Source organism: Uranotaenia lowii, chromosome 2, assembly GCF_029784155.1.
Source record: "Uranotaenia lowii strain MFRU-FL chromosome 2, ASM2978415v1, whole genome shotgun sequence".
Classification (NCBI taxonomy): Eukaryota; Metazoa; Arthropoda; class Insecta; order Diptera; family Culicidae; genus Uranotaenia; species Uranotaenia lowii.
The window spans coordinates 321353350-321377201 of NC_073692.1; the positions used below are offsets into that span (position 1 = coordinate 321353350).

Genomic DNA, 23852 nt, shown 5'->3' on the forward strand with positions numbered 1-23852 from the left:
CTTTTCAAAACAGAGAAGACATTTCCAGATCTTTGAAAACTAATCTAGAGATCAAGTTCAAAAAATTAGATTAAATATTCTTCGTAGTGCAATTCGTAACTCCAGTTGTAAGCTCTCACTTCAAAGCGGTTGCTTCTGAACTATGTTGAAATTTAATTCAAAATGATGCCAACAAAAAAATCCAAATTTAAATAATTTCCTAAAATTTCATTAATTTTTGGATGGTGTAGCAAACACAGTCAGCTAGTCACTTATATTTTTTAATAAACATTAATTATTACATTACAATGATATACAAAAATTTAAGAAATACATGAATAACCCCATCTATTTTCAATAACCTAGAAGCTCTCCAACGTCACCTACCCACTGAGGTAGCCAGTTCATCAACACCATCACTGCTGTGATTTGGCTGACTGCTCTCTGTTGTGATGTTACCGTAATTAATTCCGCTGAACTATATAACGTTGTTTTAGGTATAGCTACTCGAAGGGGCCAGTGCCATGTAACGTCGTCGTCGTCCAGTTGAGTCAAGTTGAAGCTGGTGCTGTAGGTTTCTACTTTTAAGAAAAACGCGTTGATGTACTTCTAATAACAGTAAATATGTACCTCTACCTGGGTTGTTATATACTTAGGGGCTGTTGCTGAGTAATCACGACAGCTCTCGACCGCAACCAGCAGAAAGATAACAAGAGCAGCAGCAAACGGCGACGTGTTCGGAAAACTTCCCTGGAAAAACCTCAGCCACAGAAAGAGATGATAACGCATGATCTCGCGATCATCTAAGATCGAGAGAAAATTGAGAGACCTCTGACAAGCGAGCGGTGGAAATCTCAGTGTCGGTTTCCAGGTACTATTGCTGTCCCGCTTTGCTAACTCCGGTGATCCTTGTCTGGTTCCCTGTCTCACCTGTTCGGTTTGAGTTTCCTATGGTTGTCTCACTTTTGCTTGCTTCGGTGGTGTCGTTAGCGTCTCGCTCGGTTCTGCGCTGCGCGCCACAGGTGAGCGATACCTCACCTGGCGCCGTGCCGCGCCTTACTTTGGGAAAAATGAGAGCAAACAGAGACTCCAGCGTGAGCTCGCTGGACGAGGGCCTCTCAATCGTGGAACGACGCGCGCACGTATCGCACGTTGGTTTTCGAAAACATTTCCCTTTCGAGTTTAGTTTCCCAGGAATCGCAATCTACGCGCGCACAGTTTTCTGACTGCGTTCGGTGCACTTTAATCGTCGTCGTTTTTGTTGTTGTTTTGTGGTTCTGCAGTTTATTATCATTATTTCGGTTACCTTTTTGTGAGCGGGCCTTCCCGAAAGACACCCCGAGGATCGTCACAATTGGGTGGTTTCGGTCGTATTCTTAACGAGTAGCGAAGCGAGTGTGAATGGATGTTCGCTCAACCTTGCCCGAAGAACGGTGAAGAAGTCGTGAATTGAAGTTGGGTGTGTGTCAAAAAAAATATTTTGGGTTTTGCGCAAGTGACGACAATCGCAGCAAGCGAGAGAACAGCCAACAAGCAAGAAAACGAGTAAGCAACCGAAGTAAGCAACGAAAAAAGTGCCAAAGTGCGATACAATCGTGCTTTTTGCTTAATTGGATAATTATCGCTTGGCTGATCGCGCAGGAATCGATCGCCGGTGACGGAAATGTGCTGTTTTGTGTGAGAATTGGTTTGCAGTCGCTTGAAGCCGAGTTGTTGGCGTTGAATGGTGGAACGAGCGCGAACTAATCCGAATCGCGAGTGACGCGTGGATTATGGTATGCGCAGCACCTGTCGCACGGAATGTACTACGCCTGGCAATAAACGCACCGACACCAATCGTGATTTAGGAAAAAAAAAATTGAAAAAATCGTGCCCCTTAGAAAAAGGATTGAAAACCAAGTGACAACTTAACACGGTGTAATTATCTGTCTGTGTGAATTGAATGTGTTGTGTACTACAAAACTAACTGAAGAATTCAGCAAATCATCGGAATTGGAAATGTGATCGTGTGGAATTCGAAGCAATAAAACCGAAATGGCCAATAACAACAAGCAGTAACAACAACAGCTGATTGCCAACTGATTTGAAAGTGCGCAAATTTGAAACTACTGAATATTCAAAAGCTTAAAAAAGTGCAGTGTTACAGAAAAAAAGGTTGCCGGTAATTTGGCAAATTGTTTTTTTTTTGTGTTCTAATTTGAGAACCAAGTTCAGCGAAAGCATTGAGCATCCAATTAATAAAATCGTAGACAACGACAGTGACCTGGAAAAGTGGAAGTTTTGTGTGCTAAGGTGAGAGATACTGATCGATCCAAAAGTGCAGTACAGCAACAGTTCGATTGAAACCTATCGAGGAAGACTTTACTATCAAACGAACGGAATGGAGTCCGATGGAGAACGTGATAACAACGGCTATGGCCATTACAAGTGAGTGTTTATTGAATAACTTTGCAATGAAAAACATTTTGAAGGGATGAGAAATTTTGCAGAACAAATCACCGACGGCTTATTGACTGTAAACCACATCAACATAGATATAACACTCTCAATGTTTCCAGCTATGAATATGGTTGAAACAACCAATAATCGGTCAATATCTGAAATATTAATCGTTTTATCGATAAAAAAGGAAATGTTCTTCAAGTCCGGAGTCCGGATAACCAGTCTTAAATTTTTTTTTTTGGAAATCCATTCAAAATTCAAAATTCAAAAATTTTGTGAAATCTGTGAACATTTTAAATTTCTGTGTTGTGTGACACAGATTCTGCGATGAAAATTTCCTCAAAACTCTTTTAAATTACAGATTTTCTGTGATTTTCAGCAACCTTGATCTAGAGATAAAACCGTTCAGCATATTTTATCGTTTGAGTGACGTAAAAAATCGATCATCCAATATTTTCTGTACTCAAAATCAATTTTAAGCTTAAGTACACCTGGTTTTTAAATGTTAGGAACTAAGTCAAATATAGACAAATAAAATATAAAATAAAAAATATTTTTGACCTACTTGAAAAAATGAGATCTTCCGAAAACTTCAGGCATAATGTTAATCAAATCAGTTGGCCTATGATATTTTTATTACTGATTTTTATTTTTATTTAAATGTTTAGTTACTAAGGGAAACCGCTGTTATTTTAAGGGGGGGGGTAGGGTCTAACGGGTATAAAAAAACACCATTTTCACGATTTTTTTCTAGAGCTATCGTTCAAACAAATGTATTCAAATTTTTTGCATTATACAAAGCATTGTTAAAAGAACATTTAGTAATTTTTTCGTAGAAAAATATTGAAAAATGAGCCGATGACGGAGCATTTTCGAGGATGCCTTCTAGAAAACAGGATTTGCGGTGGACACTGTATCTCAGCACAGAATCATCTGAATTCAAAAAATCAGAGCAAAATATTTTTAATAGATGTTTTTCTGGACCCCAACGTTTTTATTTAACTTAAAAATATTTTTATGAAATTTTTGTGGCTGTTTGAAGTAAAAACTACGATTTTTCACTTAAAAATCCGCCATTTTTCACCTCTAAAATCTCCCCAAAGTAAAAAAATCAAAAAAGAAAAACGTTGGGGTCTGGTATTTTATATGTAGAAAATATGTTCCAAATTTTAAAAGAATCGGATAAGTAATTTTCAAATGACGATGTCCACGGACTTTAAAAATGTGCTTTCGAGAAAAACGCGTTTTAAGTTTCTGCTCTTGCTTTCTTGTAGTATTAGATAGGAGGAGATAAAGGCCTATAACTTCTACAGTTTTGCTTCAATTGACTTGAAATTTGACACAACATTCTTGAAATGTTTTACAATAAGAAAATAAAAAAATAAAAAAATCGATTTTTTTTAAGTGTTAGACCCTACCCCCCCCCTTAATCGATTCGGATTTTTTTTACATTTTTTTTTAATTTTCATGTCAATATAATAAAATCGTATTAAAATATAAGATAAAAATGGCTCACGTATTTTTAAAACCTTCAAGTCTTCGAAAAAATAAAAAAAAAAAACTACCGTCCAGGGAATTGATAAGTTTTTTTTAAATCTCCGCAAAAACGGTCTGTTCAGTAGAACGCTACTATGGTAAGAACATAGATTTCACAGTAGGAAACATATAATTAGTGTTGCCGTTAGTTAAAAAAATAAAAAATATAATAAATATTTCAAGAAAATAGCAGGACACAGCCAAAAAAATGCGAGACATTTTAGACTTCCATTGAAGAAAGTTCCTAATTGGCAGAAAAAATTCACCAAAGAGTAAACATTTTTATAAAAGAATGGAGTTCAATCTGTTGGAAGAACACTCGCCTAAATTTCGAGCTCTAGAGTTAAGTCAGCCGTCTGGCCTATCAATGAAAAAAAAAAAACAATAAAATAAAAAAAATTGAGAAAATTAAGACAAAATCAGAAACTTAGTGACAAATATCAATAAAAAAATCAGTATAACTCGCGAGCTTCTTGCTTCAGTATATTATCTCAAAATATTGCAGCTCAAATGTTAGGTTTGCTCTTACTTACTTCATATTCCTCTTAATTTAGAATTGTTTTTCTAATTATTTATTTCTATTCTTAGAATTTTTTTAAAAACTATAAAGATATTGTCAAGATCAACTCAAGATGAACTCTGCTTGCTAGATTTAGTATTCACTGACGAAATAGACTGAAACGTATGGACAACTGGTAAAAAAGTTTTAATTATTCCAAAACACGCCGAAAAAAGTCGATTTATATTTAAAATCTATCGCGACCTGTTAACAAAAAAACCCTTTTTTAGTAAAAAAAAAAAGTATTCATGTAAGATGTAAGTAGGATTTAATGAGGATATTTTTTGTTGATACTTTCAGTTACTGACTATTTAAGTTTGAAAAAAAAAACAGGACATTTCTACTTAAAAAACGGAAGGAGAGAAATGTAAAAAAAACACATGTTCACAAAAGCGAGACGATTGACAACTCAACATTTATACCTTTTCCATAGTTGATCTTCAAAGATAAACAATATTTTTTGTTTGTTTTGTTGATATTTTTATACAATCTATATGTAATGATTATCAATTTTTATGTCCTTGAGTGCAATTTATCATGTCTTGTAATGTATCAGTTTTGATGAACATCAGTGTAAAATTGATCGTTATTTTTTTTCTTGTTTTGAGCTTAATCCCATCCCTTTTAAATGAAGAGCAGTAGGAGATTCAGTTCAATAAATTATCCTTTTAGTCAAAACATGCTTGTGTATGAAATTTGACGAATATTTCTCTTAAAAAACTGTTTTTTTTTGCCGTATTTTACATTGATTTTGTCATGAAATTTCTCTTTTTGAATAAAATCACCAAATCCAATAAATCATATTGTCAGAACTTACTTGTTTGACGAATTTCAAGAAACTCCGTGATGAAAATTAGTCAAATAGTCCAAAATACATATTCTTTGATTAAACATCTGTTTAATCAAACTGTTTATATTCTAAAACAAAAACTAACTTCCCTCGAATACGAATCTAACTAGCTGGTCGCGTAATTTGTCTACCCCTTAAGAAAGTTTAGTAATCATATCCAAATTAACATCCTACCGAATGTTCCACGTGAAAAGTACGATTTTTGTTGAAATTTTTTGTCAAAGTAGCGACGCAAGCCCTGGCACCTTCTTTTTGGGGTGACTGGGTGATAAAATAGATGAGAAATTTGGCGCCATGACTTTTATTTGATTCAAATTAAAACAAATTTAATCACTGCGGGATTTTAATTTAACTATATGCTATTCATTTGATAAAAAAAACTATTCTCATAACTAATCAATATTCTAAACATGATTTCGTGAGCATCAATTCAGGCATTTTGGAGAAGAAGTAAGACTGACAACGTTTCACTACAACTTTATATAATAGATATGTGAGACAACAAGGATCAGAGGTTTAGAAAAAAAATTTTTTTTTGAATTCGAAATTTGAATTTTGAGTTCGGAAATTATTTACATATTCATTATTTTTTTTATATTTGTGTGCATTATTTTAGTAGGACTTTTAATTAAGATTAATTATTTAGAAAACAAACATGCTTTAAGATAGACGTTTTTTTCTTAAATAATATAATGCACTTCAAGTGTTTGGTTTCTGAATATCCTTGATCTTCTTGAAAAAAGTTATCAATACATCAGGGTTTCTAGCGAATCGGGAATACCGGGAAAAACTATGGAATTTTATCAAGAATTTTGGCATATCACCAGAAATTTTTTCACAGAATTTAAAAAATGTTTTTATATTTATTTCTAGGTGTTTGAATAGCTTTCGACAGTCTCGATATAGATTTGCCTCATAAATACTTATTTTTATTCATTAGTGAACAAACGAAATTTATTCGCTCACTCATTGAACTAATTGTAGACCAAACAAGAGATATCTCGTTTTATCGCTCTCTGAGTTTCTGATATATAGAGTGTCGAATTTTGGTGTTTCTTGGTGTGTCCTTAATGTTTTAGTTTTCGACGGCAAATGATTTTGTGTTCAATATACATGTTCCATTAAATCTTGTTAGGCAAAAAGTAAATATTTTGGCAGCGTGAGACGTTTTTATGCAGAGTGGCATTTTTTGACGAAAGGAATTTCTTTTTCGCTGTGTTTGTGTTTTTCTTTTAAATTGGGCTGAGGCAAAAAGGCATCATATCACCAGTGCTTTGTTTTTGAATCTTCCTTAGTTAAACTTTTGCTAAAAGTTTCCTGAGCTGGAAAATATGTCTAATTTATGTAAAAATTGTGTCTTAAACAAGTTCCTGTCAAAATCTAAGGTATCTACACTGAAAACAAAATAATATCTTACATTCAAAAACTCCAAGTTGAGCCATGGCTAAATCACGATTTTCCATATATATTTTCACAAATCTTTAGTTCAAATGAGTAGAACAAAACTAAAATTTTTAATTTTTTTTGTATGAAAAAAAACATGTTTTTACTAAAACATGCCTTTGAGTTTATAATATTTATATTATAACTGTAGTTATAAAATTACTATTTTTTTTTGCAATCTGATAATTTAATATTTTGTTAGACATATCCCCATTCAAGTTGACAAGCTGATGTGATATTTTATTTCGATATTTTTTTTACATATTACGAATACAAACTATAATTTTTTTATTCAACTCTGTAAACAATTCAGAAAAACTGAAATTTTCATAATGGTTCAAAAAACTCCAAAACCATTAAAATTTAAGATCAAGGTAACTGTATTTCTTTTCGCACAAATGTTGAAATTTTGAAGCAAAGCAAAGAATAGATGCTATTTTTTTTAGGTTCGTACCATAATTTTTTGAAAACCTGTCATTTAGATGCGGAGAGACTACGTGTTAAAAGACGCCAGTATTTATTATGAATTCATACCGGTTAACAGGTGTTGGGAAAGAATTTTTAAGGAATTTTAGGGCTTTACATTGAATTTTATTTATCTATCACGATTTTTAATTCAAAACCCAGTATAACTAAGCACTAGGAAAATTATAATTTCTAACCGGGTTAAAAATCGAGAAATACTTTTTAACTGCAAAACGAATTTTGAATAGTGACTTTCACGAAATTACAGAAAAAAAATTCTATATCTTTATATCTTCTATACGTATAAAAATGCATGTTTGTCTGTCTGTCTGTCTGTCTGTCTCCAAATAAGTGTTTTTGGGGCCGGAGATGGTTTCTAAAATACTTTCAAACGACTCCGATTTAAAGGCTCCCATACAAAATTAATAAAAATAAGACATTATTCCAAAAATTTTCAAAAACAATTGAACCGATCAGCGTGTAACTTGGTGTGTAGACGTTTTAATGACTGGGAATGGTTTTCAAAATACTTTCAAACTCCTTCGAATTCAAGAAGGGGGGGCTCCTTTGCAAAATTAACCATAATTTAACACCATTCGAATAATTTTCTTAAAATACTGAACCGATCAACGTGAAATTTGATTTGTAGCCATTTTCAGGGCCGTGAATGGTTTCTATAATACTTTGAAACCACTCCAAATCCAAAAATGGGGGGTTCCCATACAAAATTTACAAAAATTTGACACAATTCGAACAATTCTCGTAAGCTACTGAACATATCAACGTGAAATTTGGTGTGTAGCCATTTTCAAGACCAGGAATGGTTTCTATAATTCTTTAAAACCCCTCCAAATCCAAAGATGGGGGGCTCCCTTAAAAAATTAACAATAATTTGACACAATTCAAACGTTTACCGGAAAATACCGAACCAACCAACGTGAAATTTGGTGTGTAGCCATTTTTGAGACCGGGAATAGGCACTTCAATACTTTCAAACGCCTCCGAATCATATGGGTTCCCATACAAAATTCCAAGAAATTTTACACAATTCGAATAATTTTCGGAAACTCCTGAACCGATCATCTTGAAATTTTGTTTATAGCCGTTTTTGAGACCGAGAATGGTTTATATAATAGTTTCAAATTTCAAATCCCTCCAAATCCAAAAAGGTGGTTCTCTCACACAAAATTAATAAAAATTTGACGAATTTTTAAACAATTCTTGAAGGATTATTGGTAAAAATTGATAAACGTAAGCGTGTTAACTCAATGAGACGATCTATTGAATTGACAAACAAGTTTTGACCAAATTGGATGATATTGTGTTAAAAGACGTATCCTATTTTAATGAAAGAAGACCCTCATATTCAATAAATGTAACATATATATTATTAACAAAAACAATGTCTTAGTGTTTTAGTGTTCAGTGTCTTAGTGTTATTATATTGTAGGTCCCTCCTATTTTTTTTTCTTGATGGTGGCTCCCTCAACCATCAAACTATAAAGTTATTTTATTTATTATTTATTTATTATTTGTTTATTGTTCTCGGTCTCCGGTAACTAAACATCACGCAGACTGATTTTCTCTTAATCTACGCTTAAAACTATATTTACTTATATTTAAATCGAAACATGAATACACTTGGTTAAAGAGCTTACAAGAAATAACAAAGGGGTAATGTTTAGACTCAAAACAATCTTAAAGCTCAGATGCCATGAAAAGTAGTTCGCTTTAAATAATGTTTTAATCTTATATAAAAGGAAGTATATTTAAACTAAGATAATTTTAACGCACTTATTTTTTTCCAAGGTAGCAAAGCACACCGGGTCAGCTAGTATCTATATATTTTTTAAATTTTTCAATCCAAAATTATAACAGATCAACTTTTAAAGAATATAAAAATTGTATTCGCTGCTAATGACCTTTTTCAATGGAGATTGATAAGTAAAAATAATTTAAAAATAATATTTACTTACTTTTAATGAATCACATGAAATAGTTGAAAATATCATAAGTCATACTCAATTTTGGCACTCTCGAAAAAATGTCTATTTCTTTACTTTTTTTATTTAACGAGGTACCTGGTATGTGTATAAACATTAGAATAAAGTCAATAGTATGTCAACTGTTTGATTTATCAAACTGATATTAAAAATTTCAATGGGAAACTCTTTTGACCGCGAAAAGGCAATATTTCGGTTAAAATAGGTATGAATTGGGTGCACTGTATACTCATTTTTGGGAGCCACTTTATATATGTATAAAAAAAAAGTTGTTTAGCGGTTTAACATTTTTATTCAACAAATCAGGGTCGCGCCATTAAGATTATCCAAAGAAATCCTTTTTTTTGACAAAAAAATCTGTTGTACAGCGAATTCTGACAAAACTCAAAATATTTGATATTGATGTATGTATTGGGTTATGTGAGAAAATTTTCATTTGTTAAAACGTAAAATCAAAATTGAATTTATTTACAAAGGTTGATCATTTATGTAGTTCTGTTTTATTTTTGAAAATGGAAATGGAAAATGGAAACACATCTGTGAATTTTTTGTAAGTTCTGTGATTCCAGCAATCTCGAACATAAGGTGTGGGAAATTGTTAAGAGAAAACACTGATTATACACCGACGGCTACAAATAGTCAATCTTCACTCAAACCGACCAAAACATTGACTAAACATTCCCAAAAACCTTTAAAAACATCTAGCGAAGGGGTTTTCGACACTCTTCTGTAAATTATTTGTCGTCGTCGTGCTTTTTTTTCCTCTGTCCTGAGCCCCAAAGGAAGTAATACAGGGAACGTGTACGCGACGTACTGCAAGGGAATAATTTGAACGTATTGAGGAACCATCGCCCGTTTCTGGCTGAGCTGGGCCGCCAATTTGTAGGTGAAAAATAAAAGAAAAACTAAATTTGGTCTTGCAAGGTTCAACGGGAGAATGCTAAAGCAGACCGCCGAAAATCCGTTAGGTGAGGTTGCTTCCCTCACTTTTTTCGGGGGGATTTTTTTTCGAAAGCGTTGACCTAGTCGGTTGTGCTAATTTTGCGAACCTTTCCAAATGGTCAAGTTGGAAAACAATAATTGACACCTTGATAGTCTTTGAATCAGCGATGAGAAGTTTTTTTTAGATTTTTTATAATAGAATAATAATCGCTCGTTTTGCGACATTACAACTCTTTTATCTCGATTTGTATCACTTTGATGTCATTGACAAAGTTGTAGCCAGCGAATTTTCCTATTATTATGTTGTTGACATGTAGAGTTAGAATAAAGCTAAAAATACGACAAGTGATTTTTCAGTAATTAGTATGATTTTGCCATTAAACGGCTAAAAATCTTCAAAAAAAATCAAATGTTCTAGACCCCACGATGAAGTTTTTTCAAATTTGGGCTCAAATGAATGGGTAAATTCCCAGATTTCGAATGATGCAAAAATTAGCGATGCTTATTTTGGAAACATAAAATTTTCTCCCAGAGACATTGTGTTAAACTTCATCAACTTGAGAATGAGGCTTTTGAGTCATTCGGTAGGACTGACAAAATAATTTGTAAGATTCAGTTTTGGTTCTGTTTATTTTAATTTGTCTAATGTCTTCTATGGTATACTTTTTTACCAATTCTGGAGTCTAATCACTTGTATAATTGATCCACAACTTTCGTAATGAGAGTTTTATACGCAGACACCGAACTGAGCTCGTTAATTAAATACGGGACTATCTTGTTCTCAATATACTGAAACCCTAAGCCTTTCAAAATGTAATTTGGGAAGCAAATAGTGAGAAGTGCATACTGGAAAGCAAAAAAAAGTTAATAGGGAGAGCAAGAAGGAGAATAGCGAAGATCGCATGGAAAAAGTGGGTCCCATAACACTGACACATACATTTTTTCTAAATATTTCTGACTACGAATTCGTTCAGAAGTCGAAAAACCATGTTTTACAGCTCTTCCGCCTTCTTTTTACTCACAATCGCCTATATTCAAATTTTAAATTTTTATCAGGACTATTACGATAGAGTTACTCTTCAATTTTCAAAATACTTCTAAACATTTCATTAAACGTGATTCCTTCTAAGAATTCTGAATCATCGGTTTACACAAAAAAAATCATTAGACCTTTTTACTTAGTTCCCTAGTTGTTGAAATGTTTTTCAACCGCCTCAATTGCTTACATGGAAATTACTCAATCCGAGTCGCGACCCTCTATAATCAATGTGTGCCAAAAAAATTAAGATCCCAAGTTCATAACCTGTTATTTACCGATAATCGTAGCACATTTCAAGGCTCATGATCGCCCAACGCGTCAAGGTATAGAACACGTTTGGCCCCTCTAATCACGGCGTTCCAGAACGCACCGAATGCTTTTCTACCTTCAATCAATTCCAGAATATTGCGTCGCGTTTGGGCATAACCATAATCAAGAAATATGCGTCAACCCGGGTTCGTCACATCCGAAAATGAAAAAAAAAAAAAAGATTCGCACTCGGGATGGACCCCTGCGACAACGATCAATCACTGGCTCCATCTCTTCATGGATTATGTTGGTTTTTTGAGTCATTTTCATACCGATGATCGACGGCAGACGACGCGTGTAGAAAACGATACCGCAAAACAAACACAGGAACCCCGAGTGTGCTCCAGGGTTCTGGATGGCTCTCGTCGGGATAATTTGTATAATTTTAGCATAAAACGAAACGAGACACGACGCGATCAATTGTGACGATGATGGTGATCATCATCGGCATATGACGGCGGCCGCACGTCGTCACCCGGCCGGTTGGATCTTTCCTCAGGATTTACCCGGGAACTCATATGTGCCGGTACACCACCAATCACTCTTTGGAGGACTCCACGTTCGTCCAGGAGTCTTCGGAGCCGATCGTTCAGATAATTTCGACGGTGATTTGTACGCAGAAAGACGATCATCACACGCGCGCCCCCTGATTATAGGTTTATGGCAACGACGACGTCGCGATCGTCTCCAAGCCGGCCAAAGGGAATCTTTTTCGGCAGGAACCGCCCCGGCAGGAAGTTTCCAGTCAAGAACATTCTCATTAGAGGCATCGTGTCGTGACTTGCGGGACTTTAAAAAAGTACACAAGACACGACGGGCACCCGGCACAGTGTAAGCCGACTCGAGAAATTCGACGCTCCCCCTCGAGGAGAGTGGGCCAACGTGTGAGCAAATTTACACCCACGCGCTCGTGCCTCCCGGGGGTCGATTCGGAGTCGTTCCGGAGCAGACCGAGGCACTGGGGCGTTCGCGTCATCTTGGTCTGTCCATGGGACACTTATCTTGTCTGCGGCTGCTGGCGACGACGAACACGACGATGATGATGATGATGTCGTGGAGACAGCAAGTCCTCGTCTTCGTAGACAGACGTATGGCTAGAGCTCACGGTGGCAGGTAATGGTCGGGACGTGCCGTTCTGCTGCCTTAAGGTGAAGTGAGAGGAGTTCTAGACTGCTGAACGACATGCATGCATACGATGTTTGATCCGATCGATCGGATGATGTTCTACAAGTGATGGAACAACGAGGAGACGAGATATTGAATGAAACGCACTTTCGAAAGAAAAATGTTGTGTAAAATCCTATCTCTCCGAATATTGTTAGCTAACTGACGACTGCTCTCGGCACGACATTTCAGCTGTCGTGTGTGTGAGTGTAGTACGGACGATTATGAGAGAGATTATCAACTCAGACAGGCCTATCGGCCGAGAGAGTATCGCACTCACAACATCGGCTACACATCTCCCCCTTACACAATAATGCAAAAAAAACGGAAACAAAATGTTTGGATGCAAAACTTCTCACCGAGAATATGCAGACATAAAGGGTGATACGGTCAAAATTTGGTCAAGGTAAAACGCATGTAAATTGGTGAAATCGTTTATTTAAAAAATCTAATTAAATTTCTTTTTCAAGTTTAATTTGTATAAAATTCAGGAAAAAAAATCAGTTAGGCTTCCGCTTTTCCAAATTCGAATTTCCGGGCCTTACGCTTAACCCCTGCCATCAGCCACCTTGTCCACTAGACTGAGTTGATTTGGGGTCATTTTTGAATTTCTCAAACCCTGGGGCCTTAAAAGATTCGTCTTGGTCCGAAACTCATCCATGATTTTTTGCAGAATTTTTAAGTAACGTTTACATGAGTAAATTTGAATTTTTAGGTTTGTATGGGCAAATTGAATATTTTGTACTGAAAAATCAACATCATTTTTGTTTCTTCTGTGGAACCAAGCCAGCTGATGGTTTTTGTGCCAATTTTTAAAATTCCTAAAGGAAATTTTCCGCTGAACAACTTTGTCGAATATCATAACTTCGTATCTTTTTAGACAAAAAAGTTATTAGCTGTTTAACAGGTGTATGTCTTTTTGGATTGCTAAACCAAGAATTAAATTGACACCACTGCTGGGTGCCTAGCGAAGTATCGCAAGACCACTTTTCATGCCATACTTCGTGGGGCACAAGCAGTGGTGTCAATTAAATTCATGGTTTATCAATCCAAAAAGACATACACCTGTTAAACAGCTAATAACTTTTTTGTCTAAAAAGATACGAAGTTATGATATTCGACAAAGTTGTTCAGCGGAAAATTTCCTTTAAGAATTTTATAAATTGGCACAAAAACCATCAGCTGGCTTGGTTCCACAGAAGAAACAAAAATGATGTTGATTTTTCAGTACAAAACATTCAATTTTCCCATACAAACCTAAAAGTTCAAATTTACTCATGTAAACGTTACTTAAAAATTCGGCAAAAAATCATGGATGAGTTTTGGACCAAAACGAAGCTTTTGAGACCCCAGGGTTTGAGAAATTCAAAAATGACCCCAAATCGACTCAGTCTATTGTCCACCTTCTTCGCCGCAGAAAGCCAGTTTGCCTTGAAGTGCTGCTCGTCCTTAGCAGTTTTTTTGGTCTTCTTTAAGTTCCTGCTGCTCGTCCTTAGCAGTTTTTTTGGTCTTCTTTAAGTTCCGCTTGACAATAGCCCAGTATTTCTCAATTGGGCGGAGCTCTGGCGTGTTGGGAGGGTTCTTGTCCTTGGGAACCACCTGCACGTTGTTGGCGGCGTACCACTCCATGGCCTTTTTACCGTAATGGCAAGATGCCAAATCTTCAAACACTCTTTCACGTATCTAAACTTCTTGGTTGACAGTTCCGGAAGCTATGAAAATGCTGCTTTTCTAGCCACAGGTACAGATGGCTTGCCAAACCAGATATTTCTTCGCGAACTTTGACAGCTTCATGTGCTTGAAAATATCTGCTACGTTTCCCCTTCCTTTTGCCGTATAAAACGCCTGTCCCGGAAGCTGCTTGTAGTCGGCTTTGACGTAGGTTTCGTCGTCCATTACAACAGTCAAACTTCGTCAGCATCGTCGCATTTTGTTAATCATCGCGATTTGGAGTCACTACCTTCTTGTAAGTCGATAAGCTCGTTTTGTAAGCTCGTTTTTTGGCTCGATGCACGGTTGTAGACGATACACCCAGCTTATTGCGGCATCTCGGAGAGAGAGGTTAGGTTTTCGCTTGAAACTACCGGCAACTCTCTTTGTCGTCTCAGCGGCTTCCGGTTTTCGATTTCCCTCCGATCCAGACTTCCTGGCTGTTCCCTAAACACTTTAAATACATTTGTAACGGTTGATTTGGCAACTTTTAGCAATTTTACCAGCTTTGCGTGCGAGTTGCTCGGATTTTCGCGATGCGCGAGTAAAATTTTGATACGCTGCTCCTCTTTCTTGGACGGCATTTTGACAACTGAAGAGTGAATTCCAAAATCAAAATAGGAGCAACACACACACAACTTCAAAATGAGGAGTGTTAAGGTTTTTTAAATGCAAAATTGAAAGAAATACGTCAAGTTGACATTGATGAAATTTTGACCGTATCACCCTTTAATCAAACTTCAATCGGAAATCCCATCAAGATTATTTTTTTGATATTTCTTGATTTGAAAATGCTCAGAATTTCCATCACGACTAGAAACTCAAACTTTTTATTGGAACTTCCATTGCAATAAAACTTCAGTCGGAACTCCCTTCACGACTGGAAACTCAAGCCTTTGATAGGTGTAGCTCTCGTCGCTATCAAACTTCAGTCGAAATTTCCATCATGACTGGAATCTGAAGCTTTTCTTGGAACTCCCATTGCATTCAAACTTCGGTCGGAACTCCCATCTCAACTGGAAAACTCCAGCCTTTGATTAGAACTCCCATCGCATTCAAACTTCGGTTGGAACTCCAATAACGACTAGAATCTCAAGCTTAAGATTGGAACTCCCATGCCAACCAAATTTCAGTCGAAATTCTTATCTCGAATGGAAAATTTATTAGTTATCAACGTTATCAAAGAAACAATCAGAAATTTTTCATGTTGGTCATCTCAAGCCAACATGAATTATGTTAGTCCTCCTGATCCAACGTAAATTCGTGAAGAGAACCTTCAAAACACTCCTCATGTTGGTCCCCACGATCCAACGTGAATTTATGAAATGAACCTTCAGAACACTCTTCGTGTGGGTCCTCCTGATCACAAGTAAAATTGTGAAGTGTACCTTCAGAACACTCCTTATGTGTGAAGTGAACTTTCAGAACGCTCCTCATGTTGGTCATCCCGATCCAATGAAAATTCGTGAAGTGAGCCTTCAGAAAACTCCGCATGTTGGTCCTCTCGATCCAACGAAAATTCGTGAAGTGAGCCTTAAGGACACTCCTCATGTTGGTCCTCTAGATCCAACGTAAATTCGTGAAGTGAACCTTCAGAACACTTCTCATGTTGGTCATCCCGATCTAACGAAAATTCGTGAAGTGAACCTTCAAAACACTCCTCATGTTGGTCCCCCCGATTCAACGCAAATTCGTGAAGCGAACCTTCAGAACACTCCTCAAGTTGGTCCTCCCGACCCAACGAAAATTTATGAAGTGAACCATCAGAACACTTCTCATTTCGGTCCTCCCGATTCAAAGTAAATTCTTGAAGTGAACACTCCTCAAGTTGGTCATCCTGATCCACCGTAAAGTTATGAAGTGAACCTCCAGAACACTCATCATGTTGGTCCTCCTGGTCCAACGAAAATTCGTGAAGTTAACCTTCAAAACACTTCGCATGTCGGTCCTCCCGATTCAACGCAAATTCGTGAAGTGAACCTTCAGATCACTCCTCATGTTGGTCCTCTCGATCCAACGTATTTTTGTGAAGTGTACCCTCAGAACACTCCTCATGTTGGTCCTCCCGATCCAACGTAAATTCGTGAAATGAACCTTCAAAACACTTCTCATGTTGGTCATCCCGATCCAACGTAAATCCTTGAAGTGAACCTTCAGACCACTTCTCATGTTGGTCCTTCTGATCCAACAAAAATTCGTGAAATAAACCTTCAGAAAACTCCTCATGTTGGTCATGCTGATCCAACGAAAATTCGTTAATTTTACCTTCAGAACACTCCTCATGTTGGTCCTCCCGATCCAACGTAAATTTGTTAAGTGAACCTTCAGAACACTTCTCATAATAGTCATCCCGGTCCAACGTAAATTCGTGAAGTGAACCTTCAGATCGCTCTGCATGTTGATCAACCCGATCCAACGAAAATTCTTGAAGTGAACCTTCAGATCACTTCTCATACCGGTCCTCCCGGTTCAAAGTAAATTCTTGAAATGAACCTTTAGAAAACTCCATACGTTAATCCTCCTGATCCAACAAAAAATCGTGAAGTAAACCTTCAAAACACTTCTCATGTTGGTCCTCTCAATTCAACGAAAATTCGTGAACCTACAGAACAATCCTCATGTTAGTCCTCTCGATCCAACGTAAATTCGTGAAGTGAGCCTTCAGAAAACTCCTCATGTTGGTCCACCTGATCTAACAAAAATTCGTGAAGTGAACGTTTAGAAAACTCCTCATGTTGGTCCTTCCGATTCAACAAAAAATCGTGAAGTAAACCTTCAGAACACTCCTCATGTTGGTTCTCCTAATCCAACGTTAACTCGTGAAGAGAACCTACAGAATACTTGTCATGTTGGTTATCCCGATCCAACGTAAATTCTTGAAGAGAACCTTCAGAAAACTCCTTATGTTGGTCCTTCTGATCCACCGTAAATTCGTGAAGGGAACCTTTAGAAAACTCCCCATGTTGGTCCTTCCGATCCAACGTAAATTCGTGAAGTGCACCTTCAGAACACTCCTCATGTTGGTCATCCTGGTCCAACGTAAATTTATTAAGTGAACCTTTAGAACACTCTTCATGTTGGTCATCCCGATCCAAACTAAAATCTTGAATTGAACCTTCAGAACACTCCTCATGTTGGTCCTTCCGATTCAAAAAAACTTCGTGTCGCGAAGTGAATTTTCAAAACACTCCTCCTGATCCAACGTAAATTTATGAAGTGAACCATCAGGACACTCCTTATGTTGGTCGTCCCGATCCAACGAAAATTCATGAAGTGAACCTTCAGAACACTCCTCAAGTTAGTCCTCCTGATCCAACGTAATTTCGTGAAGTGAAACTTCAGAACTCTCCTCATGTTAGCCCTCCCGATCCAACGGAAATTCGTGAAGGGAACCTTCATAAAATTCCTTATGTTGGTCCTCCCGATCCAAAGAAAATTCGCGAAGTGAACCTTCAGAACACTCCTCAAGTTGGTCCTCCTGGTCCAACTAACATTTATCAAGTGAACTTTCAGAACAATCGTCATGTTGTTCCTCCTGATCCGAAGTAAAATTTCGAAGTGAACCTTCAGAACACCTCTCATGTTGGTCCTCCTGATCCAATATAAATCTATGAAGTAAACCTTCCGAACACTCCTCATGTTGGTCCTTCCGATCCGCCAAAAATTCGTGAAGTGAACCTTTAGAAAATTCCTCACGTTGGTCCTCCGGATCCAACATAAATTCTTGAAGTGAGCCATCAGAACACTACTCACGGTGTGGTCCTCCCGATCCAACGAAAATTCGTGAAATGAACCTTCATGTTGATTCTCCTGCTCAAAAGTAAAATTGTGAAGTGTACTTCTAGAAACACTCCTCATGATGGTCCTTCTGATCCATCGTAAATTCGTGAAGTTAAACTTAAGAACGCTTTTCATGTTGGTCCTCCCGATCCAACGTTAATTTATGAAGTGATCCTTCAGAACACTCCTCATGTTGGCCCTCCTGATCCAACGTAAATTCTTGAAATAAACCTTCAGAACATTCCTCATGTTAGTCTTTCTGATCCAACGTAAATTCGTGAACTATACCTTCAGAACACTCCTCATGTAGGTCCTCCCGATCCAATGTAGATTCGTGAAGTGAACTATAGAACACTCCTCATGTTGGTCCTCCAGATCCAACGATAATTCGTGAAGCGAAACTTCAGAACACTTCTTATGTTGGTCATTCCGATCCAACGAAAAATCGTAAAGTGAGCCTTCAGAACACTCCTCATGTTGGTCCTCCCGATCCAACGAAAATTTATGAAGTGAACCTTCAGAACACTCCTCATGTTGGTCACCCCAATCCAACGAAAATTCGTGAAGGAAACCTTCAGAACACTCCTCATGTCGGTCCTCCCGATCCAACGTAAATTCGTGAAGAGAACCTTAAGAACACTCTTCTCGTTGGTCATCCCGATCTGACAAATATTTATTACGTGAATCTTCAGAACACTCCTCATGTTGGTCCTCGTGATCCAACGTAAATTTATAAAATCAACCGTTGTTCGATGGTATCATGAAACATCTTTTTGATTACTTAACTGAAAGTTTATTAACCACAAAGCTATAATATCTCTGTTATAAAGTTTCTATAGATTGCATTTTTTTTTAAATTTTCTATGAAAGGATTCAAAGATCTGTTTTTATGCTGTGGAAATCTTTAGATTCTTCTTAGATTTTACGTTTCGCGTGTATGCGCGTATTACTGAGATCGAACTTTCACTTCATTTAACAAATTGTACGTTATAGAACGCTGCGATATTTGACATAAATGGCTGCTTCCATATGTTTTTTATCTTTACGTGATCATCAGCTAAGTATCGATGTTAAAAATGAGATCAGTGAGTTGATTTCTGAATAAGAGCAATGAGTTGGAATTTTCCATGGAAATTTTTATAGATATATTTTCATACAAATATTTGAATGATACAAGTAAAAGGTGTATACGATTTTAATGGTTTTTTTTATTGAAACCCCGTTGTTTAATTTTTCGATACAACTGGCGATTTAACAGATGATTTTTTTTTTAAATTGTAAGAACACATATTTTTATTAAATTCAAAACATTCATTCCGAATGATTGGTAAAACTATATCCCGAAATTTTTGGATATTTTGAATCCTCCGTGAATTTTGGACACCTGATCGAGGGTTTTAACCGAACGGAAGTACCCTAATTATCGGAAATGAACATTTCATGCTGCCATCCGGATGACTCCCTAATCGATATGCACGATACGTACAACATATTCACGCACCAATGCGGGCAAGTTTTTGGTGGGATTCGAACTTGCGTTTGCCCATACGCAAGCCAGAAACTCTACAAGGAACGACATAATTACGAATTACGCCCCAGCAGCTACAGACCCTAGCCGCGCATGGGGAAAAGGAAACATCAACTAGCTTTTTTCAAGTTATCATGCTACCCAACCTCGCCTTTCAATCGTCCCCTGGAACAGCCCGTTCGAGTTCTTCCAACTTCGTTTTTTAACCTTCTTTCATCAACAAAGGCGGACGGGCGGCACCTTAATTTGAATGAGGGTCAAAGTCATAGAACATCAAAATCAAGGAAGATCAGCGAGGCGTGAATGTTTTTTTTTTCGCCCAACTTCTTCTTTCTTCAAATGCTGGCACAAAGGATGAACGACGACGACGACGAAGACGAATCATCATTATTCGAAGGTGACGGGACCCTTCGTTGGTTTTTTCGCTTACAAGAACACCAACTCCAAGTCTGGAGTTTCAACGAATTTTTACTTTGGGACCCACAAATTGAACAGTTTTTCGGTGAACTTGTCTGCATTTTGGCCACTATATTGAGCTCATTTCACCATAAATCTCTTCTTTGGGTTCAAAACGGCGGAATCTGTCCTCGAAACGCGTGTCATTCCAAAAGTAGTTTCTGTCTCCTACCTCAGAAAACCCTTTTCTGTGGAATACAGCAAAAAAAAAACAGAAAAACGATCGATCCCATTTTGAATCTCTTACGGTCGATCGAATTCGGAACGGGTCGTCGCGCAGCACGGGGAGAGATCATCGACGAGGGGGTTTTGTGTGCATAAAAATACGAGGAAAATATATAAATAAAAATGCATTCGTCAGGCGGCTTTTCTGAATTTTTCCTTTTTTTCCATTCTAGAAGTGCAGAACTCTGGGCTGACAACGAAGCAAAAAACTAACTGGACATGTAGCATGATGCTACCCATAAAATCAGCATAAAAAATAAGCAAAAGAATATCAAATAAGATGCCCGTTTCCAATGGGAGTTTTGAAAAAAAAATCGGAGCAAAACAGCTCGGCAATATTGGTCCGTTGCAAACCGGCTTCTGGATTGTTAAATGGTGGGGACAGTTTTTCTGGCCGATCCTTGTGTATATTTTTTGTGACTCTTACAGATCTACCCGCAAAGTACCCCCTTGAAAATGTTGGTATTGACGATTGGTATTGGATATTGGAACAGTCCGCAAATTATGCGTTTTCAAGTACTGAAAATTTGAGCTTCATAGAATTTTGCAGTTGAATCAATGACTCTATGAATTCTAAATGAAGCCTAAATTTAGTCGACTTTGTCAAAATCGATATGAGAATAAACATTAAAAATTCCTAAAAGATCAGTTAAGGGCAAAATGCTATACAGTTTAGCACTATGAGATCTATGTGGGGTTATCGTTTATTTCAGAAAATTTCAAATTGTATGCTTTCTAATTTGTTTAAATTTCAGTAAAACGCTATGTATGTATGTATGTATATGATCTGGGGGAAAATTTTTTCGTAAATGGTGCATTCTGGGAAGAAAATTTTGGAGAATTTGTTCTATCTGGGGTTTGATTTCGTGTATTTGTCAATCTAAGAGAAAATCAATCCTGGTAAATGTATTCAGGCGTTAGGGATATAATCATCTTTTTAACCAGGCATTCAATGGATAAACATTAGTTTTTGGATAAATTTCTAATTTGTTTAAATTTCAGTAAAACGCTATGTATGTATGTATGTATATGATCTGGGGGAAAATTTTTTCGTAAATGGTGAATTCTGGGAAGAAAATTTTGGAGAATTTGTTCTATCTGGGGTTTGATTTCGTGTATTTGTCAATCTAAGAGAAAATCAATCCTGGTAAATGTATTCAGGCGTTAGGGATATAATCGTCTTTTTAACCAGGCATTCAATGGATAAACATTAGTTTTTGGATAAATATTAGTTATATCGTGATGAATTGTGATCACCATTTACTTAGTTGAAAACCATGTCTTTTTGAACTCAAGAGATCCATCCCATAGGTAACATTTAAGAAAACTATTCTAGAAAAGTTGAGATAAACCATTATTGCTCTGAAATTGTGCCATTCATATCATTCTTCAAAGATTGAATTTCTGTCTGTCTGTTCCTTATAGACTCGGATAAAACTGAACCGATGTACATGAAATTTGGCAAGTGAGGGTAATGAAGGCCAGGGAAGGTTCCTATCATGGTTTGAGATCTTTCCTTCTCTCAGGAAGGGAGGAGGAGGCCTCCCAAACGAGAGACGAATGTTTGCAAAACTCAAGAACCGATCAAGCAAACCGTTTATATATTATTATGTTGATATATTACGTTATTTACGTTATTATTATTAGGACTAAACAATCACGATCATAACTAGAAATATTATAATTTTTACTATAAAAGTGTTCTTCTTCGATGTATAGTGCAGTTTAAATGTTTGTTTATGCTTGAGAAATGAGCGTCCAGATTTCATGGCTACCGAGTAAGGGTATACCACACCTGCGATGTTGATACGCAATGTCGTCAATAGATGACAGTGTAAACGTTTTGCTAAAAATCGCCCAGATTTTCTTTAGAGTGTGCTGTCTGTTTGTCTGTGCTTCATTATGCATTGAATTATTTTCATAAGATTTCAATAAAGGTAGTGAAACAATTTTTTTGCATGACCCGTTAAAAATATACGAAAACGCTCGAACTTTGTAAAAAAAATTGAAACTTTTCCTAGTCGGTATACGATTGAATTTTTAAAATTTTCCACTCCGGGAATATTGCAATTAAATTTCCCATTAGGGTGATTAATTTTCCAATATACGCTCCTACTGGCAGTGTAACTTACTAATCTTCAATTTTTAACATTATTACTTTTATTCAATGTTAAACCTATTACTTCCTATTTTTTCGCTGAAAAAAATCACAGAACTTTGTCTTACTTTACATATCTACCACTTTAGTTCTACGAATAACTTTATTTCTTGAAAACAGTCTTTTTTTTCTCCAAAATTGCAAAACCACATGGGCCACTTTTTTTTTAAATGAACACACACATATGGAATCTCAGTGAAACTTCATGTTTCTTTAAAGAGATCTAAATTCTACTTAAGACTAAAGCGTATATATTTCTAGAATATAATGGCTAGCATCTTATCAATGCTAACACCGTGACTATGCCGTGACTGAGACTCGATCTCATGACCTCTGGCTCAGAAGAATGAAACGCTATCCTCTAGGCCGCGGTCGGCGGCTTATGTCTTACAGGCACTTAATTACAGTACGTCGTTTTTCCAAACCTTCACCGTTTTATATTTCTTTTTTTCTGCCTTACAAAGGATCTTTTTTTTCAAAAACAAAATCCATGTTAAATCAATTTTATATTTTTCAAAAAATAGGTCTATTTTCAGTTTTTTCACGTTAAGGTTTTCTAAGATGTAGCTTTTGACAACTGCTTGTCAAACAGTTGCCATTAGTATGGATTATTAGATTAACATATTTTGAATCATTCTGCGCAAAAAGTAAGTTAAAGTAAGTCTTGTGTCTTGGCTTGGGTTTAATGCCGATTGAAGTAAACCCCGTCTAAAAGCGGGTTTTAGAGTGTTTATTAAATTCAATTTTTCATTTTTTTTTTCATAAAGAAACAAATTGAAAACGGACATGAATAACATAGAAAGGCAAAACAAATTTTTAAATCAATTTTCCGTTCCCTATGAAACAAGATTTTTTCTTATTTTTTTTGTTTCGATTATAGTCGTTTTACCATTTTTATGGCATTCGCGACTTTATCAACGTTGCAGTTGGCGGATCGTTATTGAAAAACTTATCCGGTACAACTGTGTTCGATGTTTGCTCTTGGGCTCGAATTCGTGGACATCGGCTCAGGAGACAACAGACTTGCCAACTGAGCTATATCACAAGCCCACATTTTTTCTTATGATTACAATTAAATCAATTTAAATAAAATTAATTCTTAATTCATTATACACTTTTAATTGCAAGTTCCGATTTTGACAGAAAGCATAAATAATAAAATTGAAATAAATTGATAATTTCAATTAAGAAAATGCATTTAAATTTTAGAATCTCATTAGCAGTTTGAAACTCTGCAAAACATAAAAACTCTTAATTACAATTT

General features: G+C 36.4%; 1 protein-coding gene across 1 annotated transcript in view; it reads left to right on the plus strand.

Moving 5' to 3' along the window:
- The first annotated feature begins 1113 nt into the window (after positions 1-1113).
- The window catches only part of LOC129748037 (putative transcription factor SOX-15), a 214346-nt gene continuing 191607 nt past the window's right edge, over positions 1114-23852 (plus strand). The window contains exon 1 of the mRNA XM_055742500.1: positions 1114-2406. Within this exon, the coding sequence (XP_055598475.1) occupies positions 2360-2406 (47 nt within the window). The 5' untranslated portion in view covers positions 1114-2359. The remainder of the gene's footprint in view (positions 2407-23852) is intronic.